This window comes from Bufo bufo, chromosome 10 (assembly GCF_905171765.1).
Source record: "Bufo bufo chromosome 10, aBufBuf1.1, whole genome shotgun sequence".
Classification (NCBI taxonomy): domain Eukaryota; kingdom Metazoa; phylum Chordata; class Amphibia; order Anura; family Bufonidae; genus Bufo; species Bufo bufo.
The window spans coordinates 6085265-6106900 of NC_053398.1; the positions used below are offsets into that span (position 1 = coordinate 6085265).

A 21636-nucleotide genomic window follows, 5' to 3' on the forward strand; every position below is an offset into this window, starting at 1 on the left:
GTGTTGTTTAAGTGTTCCCTTTATTTTTTTGAGCAGTGTATATATATATATATATATATATATATATATATATATATATGGAGCCAGCACCACCTAGGGGCGAATAAATGTAAATGACACTGCCAGCCTGGGAATTACAGCATGATACCACAATACAGTTCATGTGACATTTAGCACATAGCGGGACACTGCATCAAGATGGATCAGCCAGGATTTCCACCCACCAATGATTGATTCATCAGACTAGATCATCCATGGTGCCACACCAGCAATTTGACAAAAGAGACCGATTTCTTCTGACTACCAGCTACTTTTCTGATGCTGCAACCCGCCTGATGCCAAGTGCTCCTTCTTGCACCCACCTTCGTCAGCAGGTACTGGTATTGCAACCCACCGCCCCACTCTAATACCGGGTCACTCTGTGGTCTCCTGATGCAGCTGCTGCCATCTCCAAACCATGTCACCTTGCCACTCAGTGGCCTCCTCATACTGCTGCCATCTACAGACTCTGTCATTGTGCCACTCTTTCAAAGCGGGGGGGTTTTTCGGTAAAAATGATGGTTGACTGAAAAACTCCTTTTGCTATATGAACCGAATGACGTCGTGTGATATCAGAGGAAAATATATATTATGAAACAACAAATATACAAAAAATATATGAAAACAATGACAGCCTCCTGATGCTGCCGCCACCTCCAGACTCTCTCATAGGTCCACTCTGTGGTCTCCTCATGCTGCTTCCACCTCACCACTATGTCATAGGGCCGCTCTGTGGACTTCTCATGCTGTTCCCACCCTCCCCACTTCATGACTGGGCCACTATTTTGTCTTTCGGCCTGACTGACATCATCATTTATTTGACCCTTATTCTGAACTGTCAGGAGGAAGGAAAAATGAGACGCACAACGGATCCTGTCTGTGTAGCCGCTGCAAGGCCTGTATGGTCCCATCAGAATTGGCTTATGAGTTGGTAGCCAAAAGCAGAAGACATGCAAATATTTCATTCACGGGTCATCTCTGTTTGGATCCACTCCTGTTTTTTTTTACTTTAGCAATACTGATGGATTGCTGACCGAGTGAAGGCGGATGCTCCACGGACAGGATCCGTTTTTTGGGGGTTATTGTTCTGACGGATCAGAGGAAGGGCAAAATAATCAGTGACGTCAACACAAACTTACTGCTGACCCCCTCCCCACTCTGTCGGGGGCTATACTTGTATAAGGGTTTAATAGAACAGGTTCTGTAGACATTATGTGGAATCAGCTGACGACGGCATAAAAGGAGCGCGCTTCTTCTTGGCGCTAACATCGACCTGTAAGGCTGAGTTTATACTTGAGTTATTTGGTCAGTTTTGGCCCCGTGACGGCCCTAATAAGTGACGTGTGCAGTGATTCTAAGAGCGACGCCTGTCATCTGCCTGTCATACGGACTCACAGTATTGTTTCACTACCACAGCAGACTCCCTATGTGTGTTACTGCAAGGCACAGTGTTCTACACCGCTATAGAGGCACAGTGTTCTACACTGCTATAGAGGCACAGTGTTCTACACCGCTATAGAGGCACAGTGTTCTACACCGCTATACAGGCACAGTGTTCTACACCGCTATAGAGGCACAGTGTTCTACACCGCTATACAGGCACAGTGTTCTACACCGCTATATAGGCACAGTGTTCTACACCGCTATACAGGCACAGTGTTCTACACCGCTATACAGGCACAGTGTTCTACACCGCTATACAGGCACAGTGTTGTACACCGCTATAGAGGCACAGTGTTCTACACCGCTATACAGGCACAGTGTTCTACACCGCTATACAGGCACAGTGTTCTACACCGCTATACAGGCACAGTGTTCTACACCGCTATACAGGCACAGTGTTCTACACCGCTATACAGGCACAGTGTTCTACACCGCTATACAGGCTCTCTGCAGACAGGAAATAGCCATTTTTTTTACGCGATTCGCTGCAAATAAATTTGGATCGAAGCTTATTTTTCCGAAAAATTCGGCGAACCGTCCTAATCGAATTTTGGAAAAATTCGCTCATCTCTAGTGATTATGGTGTGGAGGCACTGTGGGAAGTGACTATGATGTGGGGGCACTGGATTAGATCATTCTCCACACTGCTATAGAGTATTATAGAGCTCTCCAAACTACTCTACAGGATTAGAGCATTCTCCATAATCAGCTAGAGACCAATGTGTCATCCTGAGACTTTTACTAATATGATCTGCCCTCGGGCACTGAAGACACAGGGGGGGAGATGATGAGACAGGCACTGTTCTCTACGCTGAATGCCCCCATTCTCCACGCACTACAACTCCCTGCGGCCGGCTCCAGATACAGTGCGGCTAAGACAAACTGTTTGTGGATCTAAACAATAGGAAGAAAGTGTCAGTCACCGCGAACAATGTGGCCACTGAGAACGAGGACACCACGCAGCTCCACACAGACCAGGCGGCACTATATGTGATCCCACACGAGAATGTAACACTGCAGATCAACATCCTGTCCATAGGAGGCGGTATTATAGTAGTTATATTCTTGTACATAGGGGGCAGTATTATAGTAGTTATATTCATGTACATAGGAGGCAGTATTATAGTAGGTATATTCTTGTACATAGGGGGCAGTATTATAGTAGTTATATTCATGTACATAGGAGGCAGTATTATAGTAGGTATATTCTTGTACATAGGAGCAGTATTATAGTAGTTATATTCTTGTACATAGGAGGCAGTATTATAGTAGTTATATTCTTGTACACAGGAGCAGTATTATAGTAGTTATATTCTTGTACATAGGAGGCAGTATTATAGTAGTTATAGTCTTGTACATAGGAGCAGTATTATAGTAGTTATATTCTTGTACATAGGAGGCAGTATTATAGTAGTTATATTCCTGTACATAGGAGCAGTATTATAGTAGTTATATTCCTGTACATAGGAGCAGTATTATAGTAGTTATATTCCTGTACATAGGAGGCAGTATTATAGCAGTTATATTCCTGTACATAGGAGGCAGTATTATAGTAGTTATATTCCGGTACATAGGAGGCAGTATTATAGTAGTTATATTCCTGTACATAGGAGGCAGTATTATAGTAGTTATATTCTTGTACATAGGAGACAGTATTATAGTAGTTATATTCTTGTATATAGGAGACAGTATTATAGTAGTTATATTCTTGTATATAGGAGCAGTATTATAGTAGTTATATTCATGTACATAGGAGGCAGTATTATAGTAGTTATATTCTTGTATATAGGAGCAGTATTATAGTAGTTATATTCATGTACAGTCGTGGCCAAAAGTTTTGAGAATTACATAAATATTGGAAAAGTGTCTGCTTAAGTTTTTATAATAGCAATTTGCATATACTCCAGAATGTTATGAGGAGTGATCAGATGAATTGCATAGTCCTTCTTTGTCATGAAAATGAACTTAATCCCAAAAAAACTTTCCACTGCATTTCATTGCTGTCTTTAAAGGACCTGCTGAGATCATTTCAGTAATCGTCTTGTTAACTCAGGTGAGAATGTTGACGAGCACAAGACTGGAGATCATTATGTCAGGCTGATTGGGTTAAAATGGCAGACTTGACATGTTAAAAGGAGGGTGATGCTTGAAATCATTGTTCTTCCATTGTTAACCATGGTGACCTGCAAAGAAACGCGTGCAGCCATCATTGCGTTGCATAAAAATGGCTTCACAGGCAAGGATATTGTGGCTACTAAGATTGCACCTCAATCAACAATTTGTAGGATCATCAAGAACTTCAAGGAAAGAGGTTCAGTTCTTGTTAAGAAGGCTTCAGGGCGTCCAAGAAAGTCCAGCAAGCGCCAGGATCGTCTCCTAAAGAGGATTCAGCTGCGGGATCGGAGTGCCACCAGTGCAGAGCTTGCTCAGGAATGGCAGCAGGCAGGTGTGAGCACATCTGCACGCACAGTGAGGCCAAGACTTCTGGAAGATGGCCTGGTGTCAAGAAGGGCAGCAAAGAAGCCACTTCTCTCCAAAAAAAAACATCAGGGACAGATTGATCTTCTGCAGAAAGTCTGGTGAATGGACTGCTGAGGACTGGGGCAAAGTCATATTCTCCGATGAAGCCTCTTTCCGATTGTTTGGGGCATCTGGAAAAAGGCTTGTCCGGAGAAGAAAAGGTGAGCGCTACCATCAGTCCTGTGTCATGCCAACAGTAAAGCATCCTGAGACCATTCATGTGTGGGGTTGCTTCTCATCCAAGGGAGTGGGCTCACTCACAATTTTGCCCAAAAACACAGCCATGAATAAAGAATGGCACCAAAACACCCTCCAACAGCGACTTCTTCCAACAATCCAACAACAGTTTGGTGAAGAACAATGCATTTTCCAGCACGATGGAGCACCGTGCCATAAGGCAAAAGTGATAACTAAGTGGCTCGGGGACCAAAACGTTGACATTTTGGGTCCATGGCCTGGAAACTCCCCAGATCTTAATCCCATTAAAAACTTGTGGTCAATCCTCAAGAGGCGGGTGGACAAACAAAAACCCACTAATTCTGACAAACTCCAAGAAGTGATTATGAAAGAATGGGTTGTATCAGTCAGGAATTGGCCCAGAAGTTGGTTGAGAGCATGCGCAGTCGGATTGCAGAGGTCCTGAAAAAGAAGGGCCAACACTGCAAATACTGACTCTTTGCATAAATGTCATGGAATTGTCGATAAAAGCCTTTGAAACGTATGAAGTGCGTGTAATTATATTTCACTACATCACAGAAACAACTGAAACTAAGATCTAAAAGCAGTTTAGCAGCAAACTTTGTGAAAACTAATATTTGTGTCATTATCAAAACTTTTGGCCACGACTGTACATAGGAGCAGTATTATAGTAGTTATATTCTTGTATATAGGAGCAGTATTATAGTAGTTATATTCTTGTACATAGGAGCAGTATTATAATAGTTATATTCTTGTACATAGGAGGCAGTATTATAGTAGTTATATTCTTGTACATAGGAGCAGTATTATAGTAGTTATATTCCTGTACATAGGAGCAGTATTATAGTAGTTATATTCCTGTACATAGGAGCAGTATTATAGTAGTTATATTCTTGTACATAGGAGCAGTATTATAGTAGTTATATTCTTGTACATAGGAGGCAGTATTATAGTAGTTATACTCTTGTACATAGGAGGCAGTATTATAGTAGTTATATTCTTGTACATAGGAGCAGTATTATAGTAGTTATATTCCTGTACATAGGAGCAGTAGTATAGTATTATAACTTAAATAAGAAAACGTAAAAAAATTTGGTCATCTTTCCTCAATTCCATCTCATTTTCTATCTGGGGCCTATTCTCTTGAGTTTCTCTTTTATTTACGGTGTCATTATGCAGGATCCGGTCTTGGCACATGACAATGTGCCTGTCACATATGATGTAAACGTCTCTGGAGGTTATATTCGCACTGGAGCGTTATAAGAGCGGCTGTTATCAGTCACTGTCAGTTTCATTGTTTTTAGGATCTCTGCTTGTGATCAGTGAATGATAACATTACTTTATACTGTATCTACAGAACATACACTCCCCTAAAGAATTATTAGTGCCCCCATACTAATACGGTGCTGGACCCCCTTTTGTTTTCAGAACTGCCTTAATTCTACGTGGCATTGATTCCACAAGGTGCTGATAGCATTCTTTAGAAATGTTGGCCCATATTGATAGGATAGCATCTTGCAGTTGATGGAGATTTGAGGGATGCACATCCAGGGCACGAAGCTCCTGTTCCACCACATCCCAAAGATGCTCTATTGGGTTGAGATCTGGTGACTGTGGGGCCATTTTAGTACAGTGAACTCATTGTCATGTTCAAGAAACCAATGTGAGATGATTGGAGCTTTGTGACATGGTGCATTATCCTGCTGGAAGTAGCCATCAGAGGATGGAGACATGTTCTCATTCTGTTTACGCCAAATTCGGACTCTACCATTTGATTGTCTCAACAGGAATCGAGACTCATCAGACCAGGCAACATTTTTCCAGTCTTCAACAGTCCAGTTTTGGTGAGCTCGTGCAAATTGTAGGCTCTTTTTCCTATTTGTAGTGGAGATGAGTGGTACCCGGTGGGGTCTTCTGCTGTTGTAGCCCATCCGCCTCAAGGTTGTGCGTGTTGTGGCTTCACAAATGCTTTTCTGCAGACCTCGGTTGTAACGAGTGGTTATTTCAGTCAACGTTGCTCTTCTATCAGCTTGAATCAGTCGGCCCATTCTCCTCTGACCTCCAGCATCCACAAGGCATTTTTGCCCACAGGACGGCCGCATACTGGATGTTTTTCCCTTTTTACACCATTCTTTGTAAACCCTAGAAATAATTGTGCGTGAAAATCCCAGTAACTGAGCAGATTGTGAAATACTCAGACCGGCCCGTCTGGCACCAACAACCATGCCACGCTCAAAATGGCTTAAATCACCTTTCTTTCCCATTCTGACATTCAGTTTGGAGTTCAGGAGATTGTCTTGACCAGGAGCACCCCCCTAAATGCATCGAAGCAACTGCCATGTGATTGGTTGACTAGAGAATTGCATTAATGAGAAATAGAACAGGTGTTCCTAATAATTCTTTAGGTGAGTGTATATAAAGGGCTCCTGCACATGACTGTATCCATTATCCGTTCACACTTTCCCACAAGAACCTTTTATTTGTCAGGAAAACTGAGAAAAGGACATGTTCTATAATTTGCGGAACGCTCATATGGACGACATCCGGGTGCTCTCCTCCGGTCTTCAGCCACACAGAAATGAACGGCTCTGAGTGCGATACATAAAAAATACGGTGGTGTGCCTGAGGCCTAAAGCCTAGTCCTGCTCACACATCTGTCCGTTACAATATATAGCCTGCACTCTAGATTGATACATTGTAACAAAATATCAGGAAGAAGCTTTGTGCTGCTGCTGTTCAGGGTCTTCTTTTGACTGGATTCAACTGGAACAGACCCTCAGCTGTGAGAAGTATTGTCTGGATTGGGTTCTCAGCCATTTATGTCAGATATTGGTGAGATAGTCTGCAGTGCAGTACAAACAATCCATCAGACTTACACCACAGGGATACATGTGCCTGGGGCCCCTGATATCGTATTGCAGTGGGCGGAGCTTCCAAATGTGCAGAACATTCCGCCTGCTGCTGCTTTTCAACGAGAATACAGAGAACAATGCACTAAGAAGTCGCCGTCGCCCGGCTGGACGGGGGTAACGGCTATTCAGACCGATGTTCAGGACTCCAGGAAAGCTGGGTGATCACCAGAATGGCAGCCATGCTACTCATCTCCCAGAGACCTCTGGGTAGACCTCAATTATGGGAACGCGCAGACCCTGAACAAGCAGCAGCACTCAGCACAGGAAGAAACCCAGACAGAATAATCAAAAGAGACATTTATTGTTAGAAGTGCAGACGAGACAACGCCATGGACAGAAGGAATAAGAAATGATGTAAGAATGTCATCGATGGACTGGATCCCGCGCTATGACATCAGCAATCCGCTGCTAGGCCCTACAAAGCACGGGAAGGGGGAGGGGCTTCTCTATACAGTGGACTTCTTCTGAGACAGGTTGATCTTGTCACCGAGGCTCAGCGCCATGCCCTGCAAGAGACAGACCAGACATTACTAGATGCTCGCCGCAGCCTCCTGCGTTCCTCATGCATCAGGCGGACCGCTCACCTGACTCTTGGCTCTGATCCGTATGTGACCGGTAACTGGAGCGTCAGGTCCAAGGTGGATCGGCTTCTCTATGCTGACATTGGCAAGAGCGTCCTCACCGAATATGGAGCGAGCGTACAGATTGGCGGCCATGAAGCCGCAGTAACCGGACAGCGCCTGAAAGAGACCACAAGTCACATCAACTTCAAGGTGCAGTCCATAAAGACATAAGCCATCAGTTCCCAGTGCCCCCCGAACCTATGTACACAGTGACTCCACCAGCAGAATAGTGAGTGCAGCTCTGGAGTATAATACAGGATGTAACTCAGGATCAGTACAGGATAAGTAATGTATATACACAGTGACCGCACCAGCAGAAAAGTGAGTGCAGCTCTGGAGTATAATACAGGATGAAACTCAGGATCAGTACAGGATAAGTAATGTATGTACACAGTGACTCCACCAGCAGAATAGTGAGTGCAGCTCTGGAGTATAATACAGGATGTAACTCAGGATCAGCACAGGATAAGTAATGTATGTACACAGTGACTGCACCAGCAGAATAGTGAGTGCAGCTCTGGAGTATAATAGAGGATGTAACTCAGGATCAGTACAGGATAAGTAATGTATGTACACAGTGACTGCACCAGCAGAATAGTGAGTGCAGCTCTGGAGTATAATACAGGGTGTAACTCAGGATCAGTACAGGATAAGTAATGTCTGTACACAGTGACTGCACCTGCAGAATAGTGAGTGCAGCTCTGGAGTATAATACAGGGTGTAACTCAGGATCAGTAATGTATGTACAGTGACTGCACCTGCAGAATAGTGAGCGCAGCTCTGGAGTTCTTTTTTCAGGTTTGGTGACTGCAGATGGACCAGCATTTGGTACAGCACGGAACTCACCTTCTCTGGCGTCAGACACTTCATGTTTGTGGACTTCAGGATGTGCTGCAGATATTCGTTTAGATCTATGATGTTGGTGTTGACAGTGACCTGGATGGAGATATGGAGGGGCCGTCAGCATCAGTGACTGTTTGCTCCTCATGATCAGGGGTCGCACCTATTACTTCCAGTTTAGAGACAATGAAGGGCAGCGCTTACCTTGTTTTCCCATTCGAACTCCGCCCACATCTGCCGGAACTCCGTGTCCGTACAGCTGGCGGGCTGGATGTAATCCATGATGTCGATGTGGATGTCACTGAGGACCACGCAGTTCCTGTCACTTGCTGCTCCGGACACGTCATACACTGCACAGATATAAAGCTCATGTTACTGCAGACGCCTGAGCGTGACATCCTCATTCATACGTACTCCAACCCCTTCAACCACTTTAAGCGGATCTATCACTCCCCCCATACTTTACACTGCAGTCCTGTCAGTACATGGAGAGATGATTACATCACAACGAGGACTGAAGATTATAAACTACAGGGAACAGGACCCTAGTGAGAAGCTCATAAGCGAACTGCTGCACATCAATGAAGGGGAGGGGCCTCAATAAAGTGGGAGTGGCCTGATGATATGCTTATTTCACACATGACTCGGTGGAGCCCCTGGTGGATCGTTTGGTTTACATCAGAAATTGGATGCAGGACTCACCAATGTTTCCGAATATAATTCCATTTTCAGTTGAAGCGACTTTCACGTTTGCTTTGATGTTTGCGAAGTCATGAGGGGCGAGGGTGAGAGGCGACGGCTTTTCAACAAGTTTCAGATCCCCTGAAATTAATAAATCAGAAAGAAAATAAATAAATAAAAAGTCATCAGAACATTTCTAACAGTGAGCCGGCCGCCCTGTGCGCAGCAGGGAATTCTAAAGGCTTCTCATGTATAGAAAAACCTCTGCTCCAAGCTGGCGCCGCTGATCTCTCATTAGGAATGATCGGTTGGCGCTACAAACAAGTCATGTGACCATCAAGAAATCTCACACACACACAAAAAAATGCATCAGACCAAATTCCAAGTACAGGACACTGCTGCCACCTACTGCCCAAAACAAAGAACTACAGCCCTCAGGCTACAGACCACAGTTAGGGACTAAAGCCACTGGTGCCCAATACTAGGGATGAGCGAATATACTTAAGTCGATTTGCATAAAACTCTGTTACAATACTGTACAGAGCGAGCGCTCCGTACAGTATTAGAATGTATTGGCTCCACTGAGCTGAAGTTATCACTTTGCGAAGTCTTGCGAGACTTCGCAAAATAAATTCAGAAATTGATTTATACTGTAAAAAACCATTTCCCGAACTCCGGTTCGGTTCCAAGGTTCCACTCATTCGCTCATCCCTACCCAATACCAAGGACTACAGGCCACAGCCACAGCTGCCACCTGAAGGGTTACATATCAATATCTCATCCCGTCCCCTGTATATAAATCTTATGACAAGATCTGCAAGTTCCCAACATGCTTAATTTCCAAGATCTCTGCCTGCAGTCAGTGAATGGGAACATCCCCATTAATCCTCTGAGTAAAACACACCAGCAGTATAAACCTGCCCTGCACATCTGGCTGACACCTCTCAACACGCACTGATTCACTCAATTAGCAGCAATCGGAGATATTGAAAATGTTCACCAATTAAAAAAAAACACAAAAGGAGACAAATATCTTCAGATAACGGTGTCCTCACCCAATGTGGCGAGCTCCAGGGTACAGTTCTGCAGGGTGTCGCTGGTCTGATTGACGACTAACACATCCAAGACGATGTCATACTGGTTCACGTGCACATAGGCCTCTGCGTACACCGGATCCGAGAACCCCGTCAGCTGAGTCACCTGCAGAGAGAAGACACCATACTGTCACCCTAGAACACCAGCTATCACTGCTGACAACCTGCCTGTATATCCTGTCTGAGAGGTTGTCACAGCCCTGCCCCCTGCGGATGACATCACTGATAGAATGACATGAGATCCTCACACCTTATACTACAGGAACATCTATTACTGCTGACAACCTGCCTGTGTATCATGTCTGAGGGGTTGTCACAGCCCCGCCCCCTGCTGATGACATCACTGATATAATGACATGTGATCAGACATGAGATCACACACCTTATACTACAGGAACATCTATTACTGCTGACAACCTGCCTGTAGATCATGTCTGAGAGGTTGTCACAGCCCCGCCCTCTGCTGATGACATCACTGCCTATACACACGTCTCATCTTCTCCCTTATATCAGATAAGCGCCGTCTTTACCTTGTTCAGCTTGGATGCCAGTGGATCTGCCGCCTCTTTCCTCTGTGTCGTTCCCATGGCCGCCAGGAGACTTAGCTGGAACTGATCCTCCTTTGACGCCATCTCATTCTTGGCGGTCAGTTGCATGAAGGAGATGTGGTCGTCTGCTTGAACCATCACGTTTCGTTTTTCAGATTCTTTCTACATGTGGTTTATGAAGAACACAACGATCAGTTTACAGATTCACAGTCACCTTGGTCCATGTAGAAGACATGTCCGGCGGGTCGGGGGTCACCTTCTGAGACAGCTTCTCCTCCTCCAGCTTGGCGGACAGCATGTGGGACAGGGACAGGCGGCATTTCTGGTTGAAGATCTCATTCATCAGGGGGGAGCACTCGGACAGAACCTTCAGACACAGCGAGATCCGGTCCACGTCATCATCTGTGATCGGCTTCTTGGGGAGAGAGGACTTGCCCAGATGCAGGATGGTCGCCATGAGAAGCATGGACTCTGCCACAAAGGACTAAAGTGCAAAGAGAAGATTCTCAGTCAACTGCCTCATTACAGAAACACAATGCAGGCTCATCACCCTCATCATCCTCCGTGACAGAAGACGCTCTCCAGTCCTGCCCACGTCTAGAGATTTTATGGCAGTGCGATTACTGCGGCTTTTCGGCTGTGGGATTCTTTCGCCTGGATTTTAGCCTTTTCAGGTGAAGTCTGCGGCAAATCCACAGCAGAAAAGGGGGCCCCAGCCTTGCCCTGATATAAGATGGCCCCAATACAAGGAGAATTTGACACTTACATTCTGCTTCTTCTTGTCTGGAACCAAAGCCACGTAGCGCAGAGCGATCTTGGTCAGGGTGGTGGCGAGAGAAGCGGCAACAAAGAAATCTCCGTCCAGTAGAAATCCCCGGAGAGGTGGCCTAACAGTGACAGATAGGATTAGAATTAGTAAAAGTGCAATGCTGGAAGGGGGACTGTTTACAATAACACCTAGCAGAACTGAGAGTGCAGCTCTGGAGTATAATGCAGACTGCAATTAAACTTCGTTAGTTCTGCCATTTATTTATTTTTAGCTAAAATACAACAAAAGTAATGTCTGCCCTGACCTCTCCTCCTCCTTCTTGGTGGGCCGGGAGCTGCTGAGTGCGCTCTGGGTGGCGTACGTGCCCATCTCGGTCACCAGCTTCTGAGTGGGGCCCACAGTTACCTCCTCCTCCGGCTTCATTTCCCCGGATTCCTTTTTGATCTCATTCTCCACAATCGGGACCTAGAGGAGGGAGAAGGAAAGGGTTAACTCCTCTCTGTCATTATGACCCACTGATGAGAAGCCTTCATCGTCGTCGTCCTCCTCCTCGCTCACCTCCCCTAGGGACCGGCGCACTTCCGTCATCACGCTCTGGATGTCGTCTTTTGTGCTGCAGTACTCTCCCAGAATCCACAGCGCTCCCCGGTAAATCCTACAAGACGTGAAGTGTCAAACCAAGCACCAATGAATATACCGCCGCTCAGGTCCGGCCGCAAAAGATTAACGGTCAATGCGAAAACGTCCGATCAAATCTGAGCACAAACTACCCCTGACATGGTGACACGGAGGTAGCAGGGGACACACGGCTAAAGTAGTTTCCCCCTCACCCTGCTGAGGTGTCTGGGCAGAACGGGAGTTCCCTCTATGAAAGGGAGGAGACCCTGCTCTGAAGGACTTAACGTGACCATGCCTTCTATAGAGGTCATATGACACTGCATTCCCCTGCAGTGGTGCTGTGTACAGTGGGTTGTTTTAATGGACACACCAAAAAAGCTGCAGAAGTCTAAGACCAGTACCAAGGGGGGGGAATAGGGTGCAACTTACTGATTGGGAGAGGTCTGATTGCAGTGTAAAGAATGGGGGTTTCCATTCTAGTTGTTGCGGCTACATTCAGGGACATACAATGATATTTAACAGAAAGCCTCCACTTTATATCAGGAGATCAAATAGGATGAGAGATCTGGACGTAGCCATGCCATACTTTATACTGCAGGCTGCATCCAGTGGGTCACAATCACATTATATTTTATGACTAATCAGACTTACGAAGAGGCGTCTATGAATGTAATAAACCGCTTATCCGCCAGAGACGCGGAATCCATCATCTTCCTGATCACAGACACTCGGGGGACAGATAGGATAACATGCGGCACTGGTACTCACTTCACAGACTTAATGGCCTGGAAAACCTCCAGCATCTTCTCCACGATCAGCGTCCTCAGGTTATCGAACCTCTGAACCGCTTCTCGCACAAACTCCAGGACGTCAGCGGCGGCCGCCTCATTACTGTCACTCAGGAACTCCATCAGCTGGAGAGAGAAGATGGCGGACACACGTTAATATAGCTGCAAAGACTAAAAAGCTATGGACGATCAGAGATTCTGGATTATCGGAATTGTCATATTAAGCGCAGAAGTGTGCCGGTACATACCACAGGGATGACGTTGGCGGCCATGTCTGGGAAGCGCACGCTGCAGGAGTGCAGAGTCCGGACGAGCAGCTGGCGGTACTTGTCTGTGTCCTCGTGCTCGGTCACGTTGTTGGTCTTTATGACTTCTTTCTTCAGGACAATCACCAGCTGCAATGATCGGACAGGCTGTTAGCTATTGACCCCCAAATATAAACCTGGGCCCCTCCCCCAGCGCCATGGTCTCACCTCCTCAACGTTTCTTGAAGACACCAGGTCCAGCGCCAGCTGCAGGGTTTTCTTGCGCACTTCCAGGTCTGGCGTGCCGAGGACTCTGAGGATGTCCATGACCAGATCCTAGGAGGTAAGCAGGTCACAGTCACGGCTCCGCAGATAATGCAGTTCTACAGCTGAAAGCCGTGTCCTGATCACAAGCGACAGTTACAAGTTGCGGACCTGGGTCGTCTGTGACAAGATGGTTTCCATTAACTGCCACCAAGCAGACGTCTTGGAAATTACACTGAAAGTGGCGTTCTTTAAAGGGTCTCCCCATCTAATCAACGGAGGCATATCGCTCGTATATCGTGGGGGTCCAGCCTCTAAAATTCCCCCACAGATCCTAAGATCAAAAGGGCGCACAGAGCTGGTTTAGCACCCCAACCCCTGCACCTGAACAAAGCGCCGCGTCCCACTTACTCAGTGGTCGGAGACCTACCGATTGTAAAGTGATGCGATATACTGTCACTCCATCAGATGGCAAAGCCCCTCTAAAGGGGGTCCCCCATTAACAATTCCTACTGTATTATCCACAGTTTTCTGGGGTCCAACCACTGGATGACAAGAGTGGAGGCCATGAATCACCCCAACAGAATGGAGTATTGGGTATGCATGTGTGACCGCCGTTCTATTTACTTCCATGGGACTGCCAGAGGCAGCTGAGGACTGTTCTCAGCAGTCCCATACAAGTCAGTGGAGTGATGGTCACACATGCACACCCACTGCCCCGTTCTCAGATCTTGTGATCGCTGCATGTCCCAGCAGTCAGATACTTGTCCCCTATATCGTGTATAGGGGAAACACCTTTTAAGGCTTCAATACATTTTAAAGGAAGATTAAGTGTGAGGACACCGACCTGCAGGACACGCTCGTGTGACGGGTGGTCCTTGAGCTCTATCAGGCGGTCCAGGACGATCAGCTTCACGTTGTTGTCGCTTTCCTTAATGATCAGGTCGATGTAGCACTGAGCCGCAGCCTGGAGAGAGCAGAATGTGAGTGCACGGGGACAAGTGCGCCAATTGTGGTAAAGGTGGGGAAGCCCTGGTCACGCTATACTGGTTCTGATCTGGAATGCTCTGCCTCCCGACACCCCCCCCATCCCCGCCTGCTGTGCCTCCCGACACCCCCCCCATCCCCGTCTGCTGTACCTCCCGACACCCCCACATCCCCGCCTGCTGTACCTCCCGACACCCCCACATCCCCGCCTGCTGTACCTCCCGACACCCCCACATCCCCGCCTGCTGTACCTCCCGACACCCCCACATCCCCGCCTGCTGTACCTCCCGACACCCCCACATCCCCGCCTGCTGTACCTCCCGACACCCCCCCATCCATGCCTGCTGTACCTCCCGACACCCCCCCATCCATGCCTGCTGTACCTCCCGACACCCCCACATCCTGTACCTCCCGACACCCCCACATCCATGCCTGCTGTACCTCCCGACACCCCCCATCCCTGCCTGCTGTACCTCCCGACACCCCCCCATCCATGCCTGCTGTACCTCCCGACACGCCCCCATCCATGCCTGCTGTACCTCTCGACACCCCCCCATCCATGCCTGCTGTACCTCCCGACACCCCCCCATCCATGCCTGCTGTACCTCCCGACACCCCCCATCCCTGCCTGCTGTACCTCCCGACACCCCCCCATCCATGCCTGCTGTACCTCCCGACACCCCCCCATCCATGCCTGCTGTACCTCCCGACACCCCCCCATCCATGCCTGCTGTACCTCCCGACACCCCCCCATCCATGCCTGCTGTACCTCCCGACACCCCCCCATCCATGCCTGCTGTACCTCCCGACACCCCCCCATCCATGCCTGCTGTACCTCCCGACACCCCCCCATCCATGCCTGCTGTACCTCCCGACACCCCCCCATCCATGCCTGCTGTACCTCCCGACACCCCCCCATCCATGCCTGCTGTACCTCCCGACACCCCCCCATCCATGCCTGCTGTACCTCCCGACACCCCCCCATCCATGCCTGCTGTACCTCCCGACACCCCCCCATCCATGCCTGCTGTACCTCCCGACACCCCCCCATCCATGCCTGCTGTACCTCCCGACAGCCACATCTCTGCCTGCTGCCCCTTCGGACACCCCAAAATTGCTTGCTCCACCTACTGACACCCCATTCCCTGTGCGTAGTTTTACGGATAACTCACCTTGATGGCGGTGGGAGCACTGGACAGTGTGACGAGGGTCCCGGCGGCTTCATACTTCACAGCTGGGCTGGATGACTGCAGCAGGTTGAAGATACAGCGGATGAAGCGCGCTCTCTCGGAGGGGTTGGCGTGACACACCTGCCGGACACAAACACGCAGTTATGGGAAGAGCCTGTGGTGCCGACCATATAAAACCAAATGCATCACTGGTGTTAATGGGAGCGCCACCAGTCACTGCACATGATCCGACTGGCGTTACCATCATGTTCAGTACTGGGACACTGGTCATTAAAGGGGCGACTTAATAGAGAGATCTTCTTGTGTATTTTCTTATACAATGACAGTTAATAATCGCCCTTTTCTGTCCATTAAGGCTTCATTCACATGACAGGGAAAATAAACGACGTGTGATGGACTTTTTTTTTATTGAATGTAGCCTAAGCATGTCCAGGACTAGAGAGCCGTGTCTCTGAGCAGTCTCTGGCAGTGAAGTCAATGTAGAAGGGATGTAATACCACACACAGCCTGTGGACGGGTGTGGCGCTGTCTCGGTAAGCAGCCATGCTTCTGTAATCCTGTAAAACCTTTACTGGATTTGCGGAGGCTTCACCGGCGGACACGTACCTTGTAGATGAGCTCCACAATCACCAGCTGCAGGATGTCACCAAAGGTCTGGACCTGATCGATACAGGTGCTGAGATAATCCAGAGCGCGGTCCTAGAGAAATACAAGTTCAGGGAGGTCATAGCGAATGATCCCCATTACATAACACAGACTCTATGCAACAAGAAGAACCAGCAGTGTTGTCATAGGGACATCTGCAGTGGACCGTCCTGTCCCCCCCCCTCCTCGTACCTGGTCTGCGTGGATCAGCATCATGAAGGCGTTCCTCTTGCAGCTGGCGTCCTTCTCGTTCACCAGGAAGTCATGGATGAGCTCAGGAGCGTCTGGGATCAGATGCTCAAAATTCCTTAAAAAGAAGATCATAGAAATCAGGTACGCGACAAACCGGCGACTATGCGATAATGGCGGCACTGTGGGGCCAGGACACCGCAGTCCGCTCTGACAACCACTCATGTCCCAATGGTAATGCATGAAGCTGAATAATCCCGTTGCCGCCCATCCCACTCATACATACTTACAGCAGGAGGTTTGCCACAATGTATTAGTGCAGATAAGAGCCCATCAGGCTGAAGTGCGGGACAAGAGGGAAATTTAAGCCAGGTTTATACCAAACTAACACATAAACCAGGCATTATACACCTGCTGTGTTTAGCTCACAGAAGGTGATCTGCACCGATACACTGTAACAAACCCTCAGCTGTGTAAGCACGTTTCTGGATGTAAACGAGGAGTTTCCACTCACTAAAAGCAAGCAGAGGTCTTAAGATGGTTAGGAACTGAGACCGTGTATGACCTGATAATGATGAAGCAGTATTCACCTGTAGATGGTGTATATGGCCAGCACGGCGTTCCTCCTCACGTAGCTGTGGCGGTGCTCCAGACACGCCCGGATGGCGGGCATCAGCGGCTCCAGAAGCTCGGCTTCCTTCAGTTTACACAGGAAGCGCAGAGTGGATCCCCGGATGAACTCGTTTGGATGCTGGAGATCCTGATGAGAAAAACATCTGGGAAATGACTTCTCCGTCTCATAGAATGTGCAATCAGCGCTTCTGTTTCTGGGAAAGCTGGGTGAGAACCAGTATGTCCACCACTGCAACTGCCCCCAGAGTGGTCGCTCACCCAGTTTGCCAGTGTGTTCTCATCTCACATACGTAGACACATCTACACTCTGAGCGGTCTGGGGAAGCTGGGTGATAGCGGCAGCCATGCTGGGGGTCACCCAGCTTTCCCATACGCAGCAAAAGGCTGACCTTCCTGTAGGCGTCGCACACGAGGATCATCTCCTGCAGCAGCTTCCCGTCCGGCGTCGTCTTGGGCACGATCTCCCAGAAGACGAGCAGCAGTTTCTTGATGGTGTGATCCTGCAGCGGCAGCACGAAGCGGATGATGGTCATCAGGAGTCCGGGCAGCTTCTCGCCATTCAGGATCATGATGATCACTTTCTTCAGAGCCTCCGTCTTGGATTTCACATCCCCCTTCTCTGCAGGTGAAGAGCAGCACGTTACAAGATGGCAGCAAAGGACGGGGGGGCATAAGAGACGAGACTGACCCCCCCAGACACCAGGGGACATAAGAGACTGCCCCCCCCCAGACACCAGGGGACATAAGAGACTGACCCCCCCCAGACACCAGGGGACATAAGAGACTGACTCCCCCCAAACACCAGGGGACATAAGAGACTGACTCCCCCCAAACACCAGGGGACATAAGAGACTGACTCCCCCCAGACACCAGGGGACATAAGAGACTGACTCCCCCCAGACACCAGGGGACATAAGAGACTGACTCCCCCCAGACACCAGGGGACATAAGAGACTGACCCCCCCCCCCCCCCAAACACCAGGGGACATAAGAGACTGACCCCCCCCCCCCAAACACCAGGGGACATAAAAGACTGACCCCCCCCCCAAACTCCAGGGGACATAAAAGACTGACCCCCCCCCCCAAACACCAGGGGACATAAAAGACTGACCCCCCCCCCCCCCCAAACACCAGGGGACATAAGAGACTGACTCCCCCCCAAACACCAGGGGACATAAGAGACTGACTCCCCCCCAAACACCAGGGGACATAAGAGACTGACTCCCCCCCAAACACCAGGGGACATAAGAGACTGACTCCCCCCCAAACACCAGGGGACATAAGAGACTGACTCCCCCCAAACACCAGGGGACATAAGAGACTGACTCATCCCCCCCATAGACACTGGGGTATATAAGAGACGGCCCCTACATAGACGCCAGGTGACAGAAGAGACTGACTCCACCTGAGTGAGAACCACTATGGCCACGTCCGGTTTCCTGGGGTCTGCGTGATAATCACTCTGTGTAACCACCAGATCTGCAGTTTGGGAACCTGGCTGACACCCTGAGGGGTCGCTGTAATGGCAGCTATGAAGGTTGTCACCACTCAGGACCGGACCTCGCCGCCCGCCATTGCTATGTTCTGCCTCTTGCCACCCCATGAGCGCCCCCCACTGACGTATCTCACCCAGGTCGGTCTTCAGGGTGATCTCTGATGGAGGCTCCGAGTCCATGGGGACATTGATGAGGGTGTAGCACACATTCTCTGCAGCCGTCATGGCTCCGGCGCGGTCAGACAGACGGTAAAACTTCAGGCAGGTTCTGACCCTGGAAGAGAGGAAGAAATGAAGATGAAAACGGACGAGAGGTGGCGCCATGTCCGGAGTCAGATCCGCGCTGATCGTCCGTGTGCTGGACCTCAGTGAGTGCAGCGCCGCCTCGGGACCCACATGGAGCTAAAAGCGTTCTTGTCATGTGACCAGATTTACAATGGGGGTGATCCTCCTGCTGCACCGCGATATCACCCTACAGCCGGCGTCATAACACATCAGACCCGTCACGTGATCCGCGGTCGCTTACATTCTAGGGAAAAATAATCCAACGACACCAGAGGCATCCAAAAGCAAAAAGGGGAGTGGCCAGGTGACCGCCACATCGCAACGTATTTAAATTTACGAAGAGGCGGAACTCTCACAATGGCGCAAATTATTTATCAGCACAATGAGCCCCAAATCGGTGCAGCCTACAGGGCGTCCGGAGGAGAAAGCGCAAAAGTTACATGTAACGCTGCATCGACCGCACAGACCCAGAAATACTCAAGGGTCTTCCCATTGCACTGCCATTGTGACACACCTGACAGACAGATGAAGGCCTATGACAGAGGGGTATGGTGGGCCCCCCCGGGGCTGTGAGGGACCCCTGGAGGTGAGGAAGCATCGCCCGGGACATTACCTGCTCCCAACCGGGTGTCAGGCGAGATCTAGCTCTCGGTGACGTGGAAGAGCTGAGGCCACAGCAAGAGTACGGAAGCCGGGCAGGGCGAAGGAAGCTCCGCCCAGTGCAGAGCGCACACCGGAAGTGTTCATCACCATGGAACGCAGCGCACACCGGAAGTCTTCATCACCATGGAACGCGACGCACACAGGAAGTCTTAATCACCATGGAACGCAGCGCAAACCGGAAAAACATTTGACCCTGTTAAGTGCACAGCGCAGCACCGGAAGTGGGCAGGCCCGTGCCCCGGAAGTGAAGACGCTTCTGCTGGTTGTCAGGTGACAGGAAGAGTTAGTGTGTAGTCAGTGCAGGGGTTTCATGAGCAGAATATCACCTGTGTGTGTAATATATATATATATATATATATATATATATATATTTATTTTATACATATATATACTCAGCCCTATACGGGTGACGGCCAATTTAATCACGGCCTATAAGACGCAGGGGAGCCTCCAGGGGAGTTTATAACGCTTCTTACCAGGCGCTGACTCAGCCCCACCACTTGCTCTTTAAGTAACAAAGGGCGTAAAAGTGAAGAACGTCAATGCAAGCGCAGAACGTGCGGCTTCAGAGCACCAGACGACTGCCATACCTCCTGCCGCCATGCGGGCATACACAGCCAGGCGCCTTCTGCAGCTTCAGAGCTGAAATCTCCCAGCATTCCCTGTACAGAGCCCGACCCCGTAGAGGTCGCCCGCCATTACACGCACAGTTTGATTAGACCTAGATTTGTATGTTCGGTAATTTGAGCGACAAATCAGGAAGAAAGGTCACTTTTCTAATGGAAGCGGTACATAACACTCGGTCAGGCAGCAAAATACTATAAAAGTGGCCAAAGAGTAGAAACAAAGGTACAAAGTGAGTAACACATATGAAGATTACCAAGTCACACGTGGCCTGAATGACAGCAATCAGACATATATAATATTACAGAGCAGTGTGCAAACAGATGAAGCAGAGCCGGCGTGTGAGAGAAGCAATGGAATCAGGACGGAGCCGACTGCAGGGTCATAGCGGTGCCACGTGTGACGGCAGAACAGACACCAAAATAATCGGAGAAAAGGCAGAACAGCTGAACCAGCAGGTTCTAGGCGATACCAGAGCCATAGACCGCAAAATAACCGAGGTCCTTCTCAGCCACCACTAAGTATCTGCAGGCCGGAGCGCCTTAATGCGACCACCAAAGCTAAAGAACGGAGAGGAAATAATCGCAATATAAGGAGACACAAATGAACACCTATTAGACTACGGCCCAGAAACGGAACCTCCAGACGGGGAGAGCAGAGGAGCCCAGTGGTAGAGGATAGATGAAAGGTCCTACGAGCAGAGACCCCCCTCATCTGCCGCACTCTCTCCGCCTGGCTGGACATGTCATGGAGTATGAAATCTGGAGTTTTCAGCCGCCACTTAACACTGATGAATGAAACTCTCTGCAGATCCTCTGAAAGATCGAGACAGAAGTATTTTAATATTGGATTTCACCTCGCCAGGGAGGGGGGGCATATCGTGCCCTGCAATTCAACAGTTGAGCAAGGGACACGATGGGCCTGCGCCACCAGAAGGGATCTGGAGAAGGGGCTGTTGACCCTCCGCCCTCTTGGGCATGTTAATACAAAGGCGATTCCTTCTGGAGCGGTTCTCCAGCTCATTGGATTTTGGGCACCACAACTCAGCGTTATGTGTGTGGTCTTGTAACGCAGCAGGTGGGGGCGGCGTACGTTCTTCAGCATGTGTCACTCGGTCATGTCTAAGCAGCCCCACATCAACCATCAGGCAGGGAAGCAGTGGAGGATTTAATAGTCATCAGTAACTGGTGCGAGACTGGTTTCAGGGTTATCCCTGTCTCTTCAGGATTCTCATTACAAGGGTTGCTATTGGGAGGCGTCCTGCTGGGGTCCTTTCTCACAAACTCCCTCAGGCTTGCCTGGTGGGGCACATTGATGAAACTAATTTGCGGCCTTTCTGCTGT

General features: G+C 49.0%; 1 protein-coding gene across 2 annotated transcripts; it reads right to left on the reverse strand.

The window, feature by feature from the left end:
- Nucleotides 1-7394: 7394 nt before the first annotated feature.
- Nucleotides 7395-19736, reverse strand: COPB1 (COPI coat complex subunit beta 1). 2 transcript variants are annotated; one of them, XM_040409378.1, is made up of 22 exons: nt 19620-19736; nt 18856-18995; nt 17616-17845; nt 17184-17353; nt 16597-16711; nt 16366-16458; nt 15742-15879; nt 14430-14549; nt 13547-13654; nt 13322-13468; nt 13054-13199; nt 12226-12322; nt 11972-12132; nt 11665-11785; nt 11155-11382; nt 10881-11060; nt 10312-10456; nt 9278-9397; nt 8780-8925; nt 8582-8671; nt 7697-7852; nt 7553-7618 (listed from the first exon to the last, which is right to left on the reverse strand). In XM_040409378.1, exons 2-22 carry the CDS (start codon nt 18944-18946, stop codon nt 7559-7561), a joined length of 2862 nt encoding a protein of 953 aa, XP_040265312.1. In that variant the 5' UTR covers nt 18947-18995; nt 19620-19736; the 3' UTR covers nt 7553-7558. The 2 variants fall into 2 exon arrangements, with proteins under 2 accessions (XP_040265313.1, XP_040265312.1); XM_040409379.1 differs by lacking the exon at nt 19620-19736 and having other exon boundaries at nt 7395-7618; nt 18856-18946.
- Between the last annotated feature and the right edge of the window lie 1900 nt (nt 19737-21636).

Coding starts and splice junctions, on each gene's coding strand:
- COPB1 (XM_040409379.1), bottom strand. CDS start 18,946: ATGACGGCTGCAGAGAATGTGTGCTACACCCTCATCAATGTCCCCATG. Junction 13,469..13,546: donor CTTCAAGAAACGTTGAGGAG/GTGAGACCATGG, acceptor CGATCATTGCAG/CTGGTGATTGTCCTGAAGAA. Junction 8,926..9,277: donor AATTATATTCGGAAACATTG/GTGAGTCCTGCA, acceptor ATATCTGTGCAG/TGTATGACGTGTCCGGAGCA.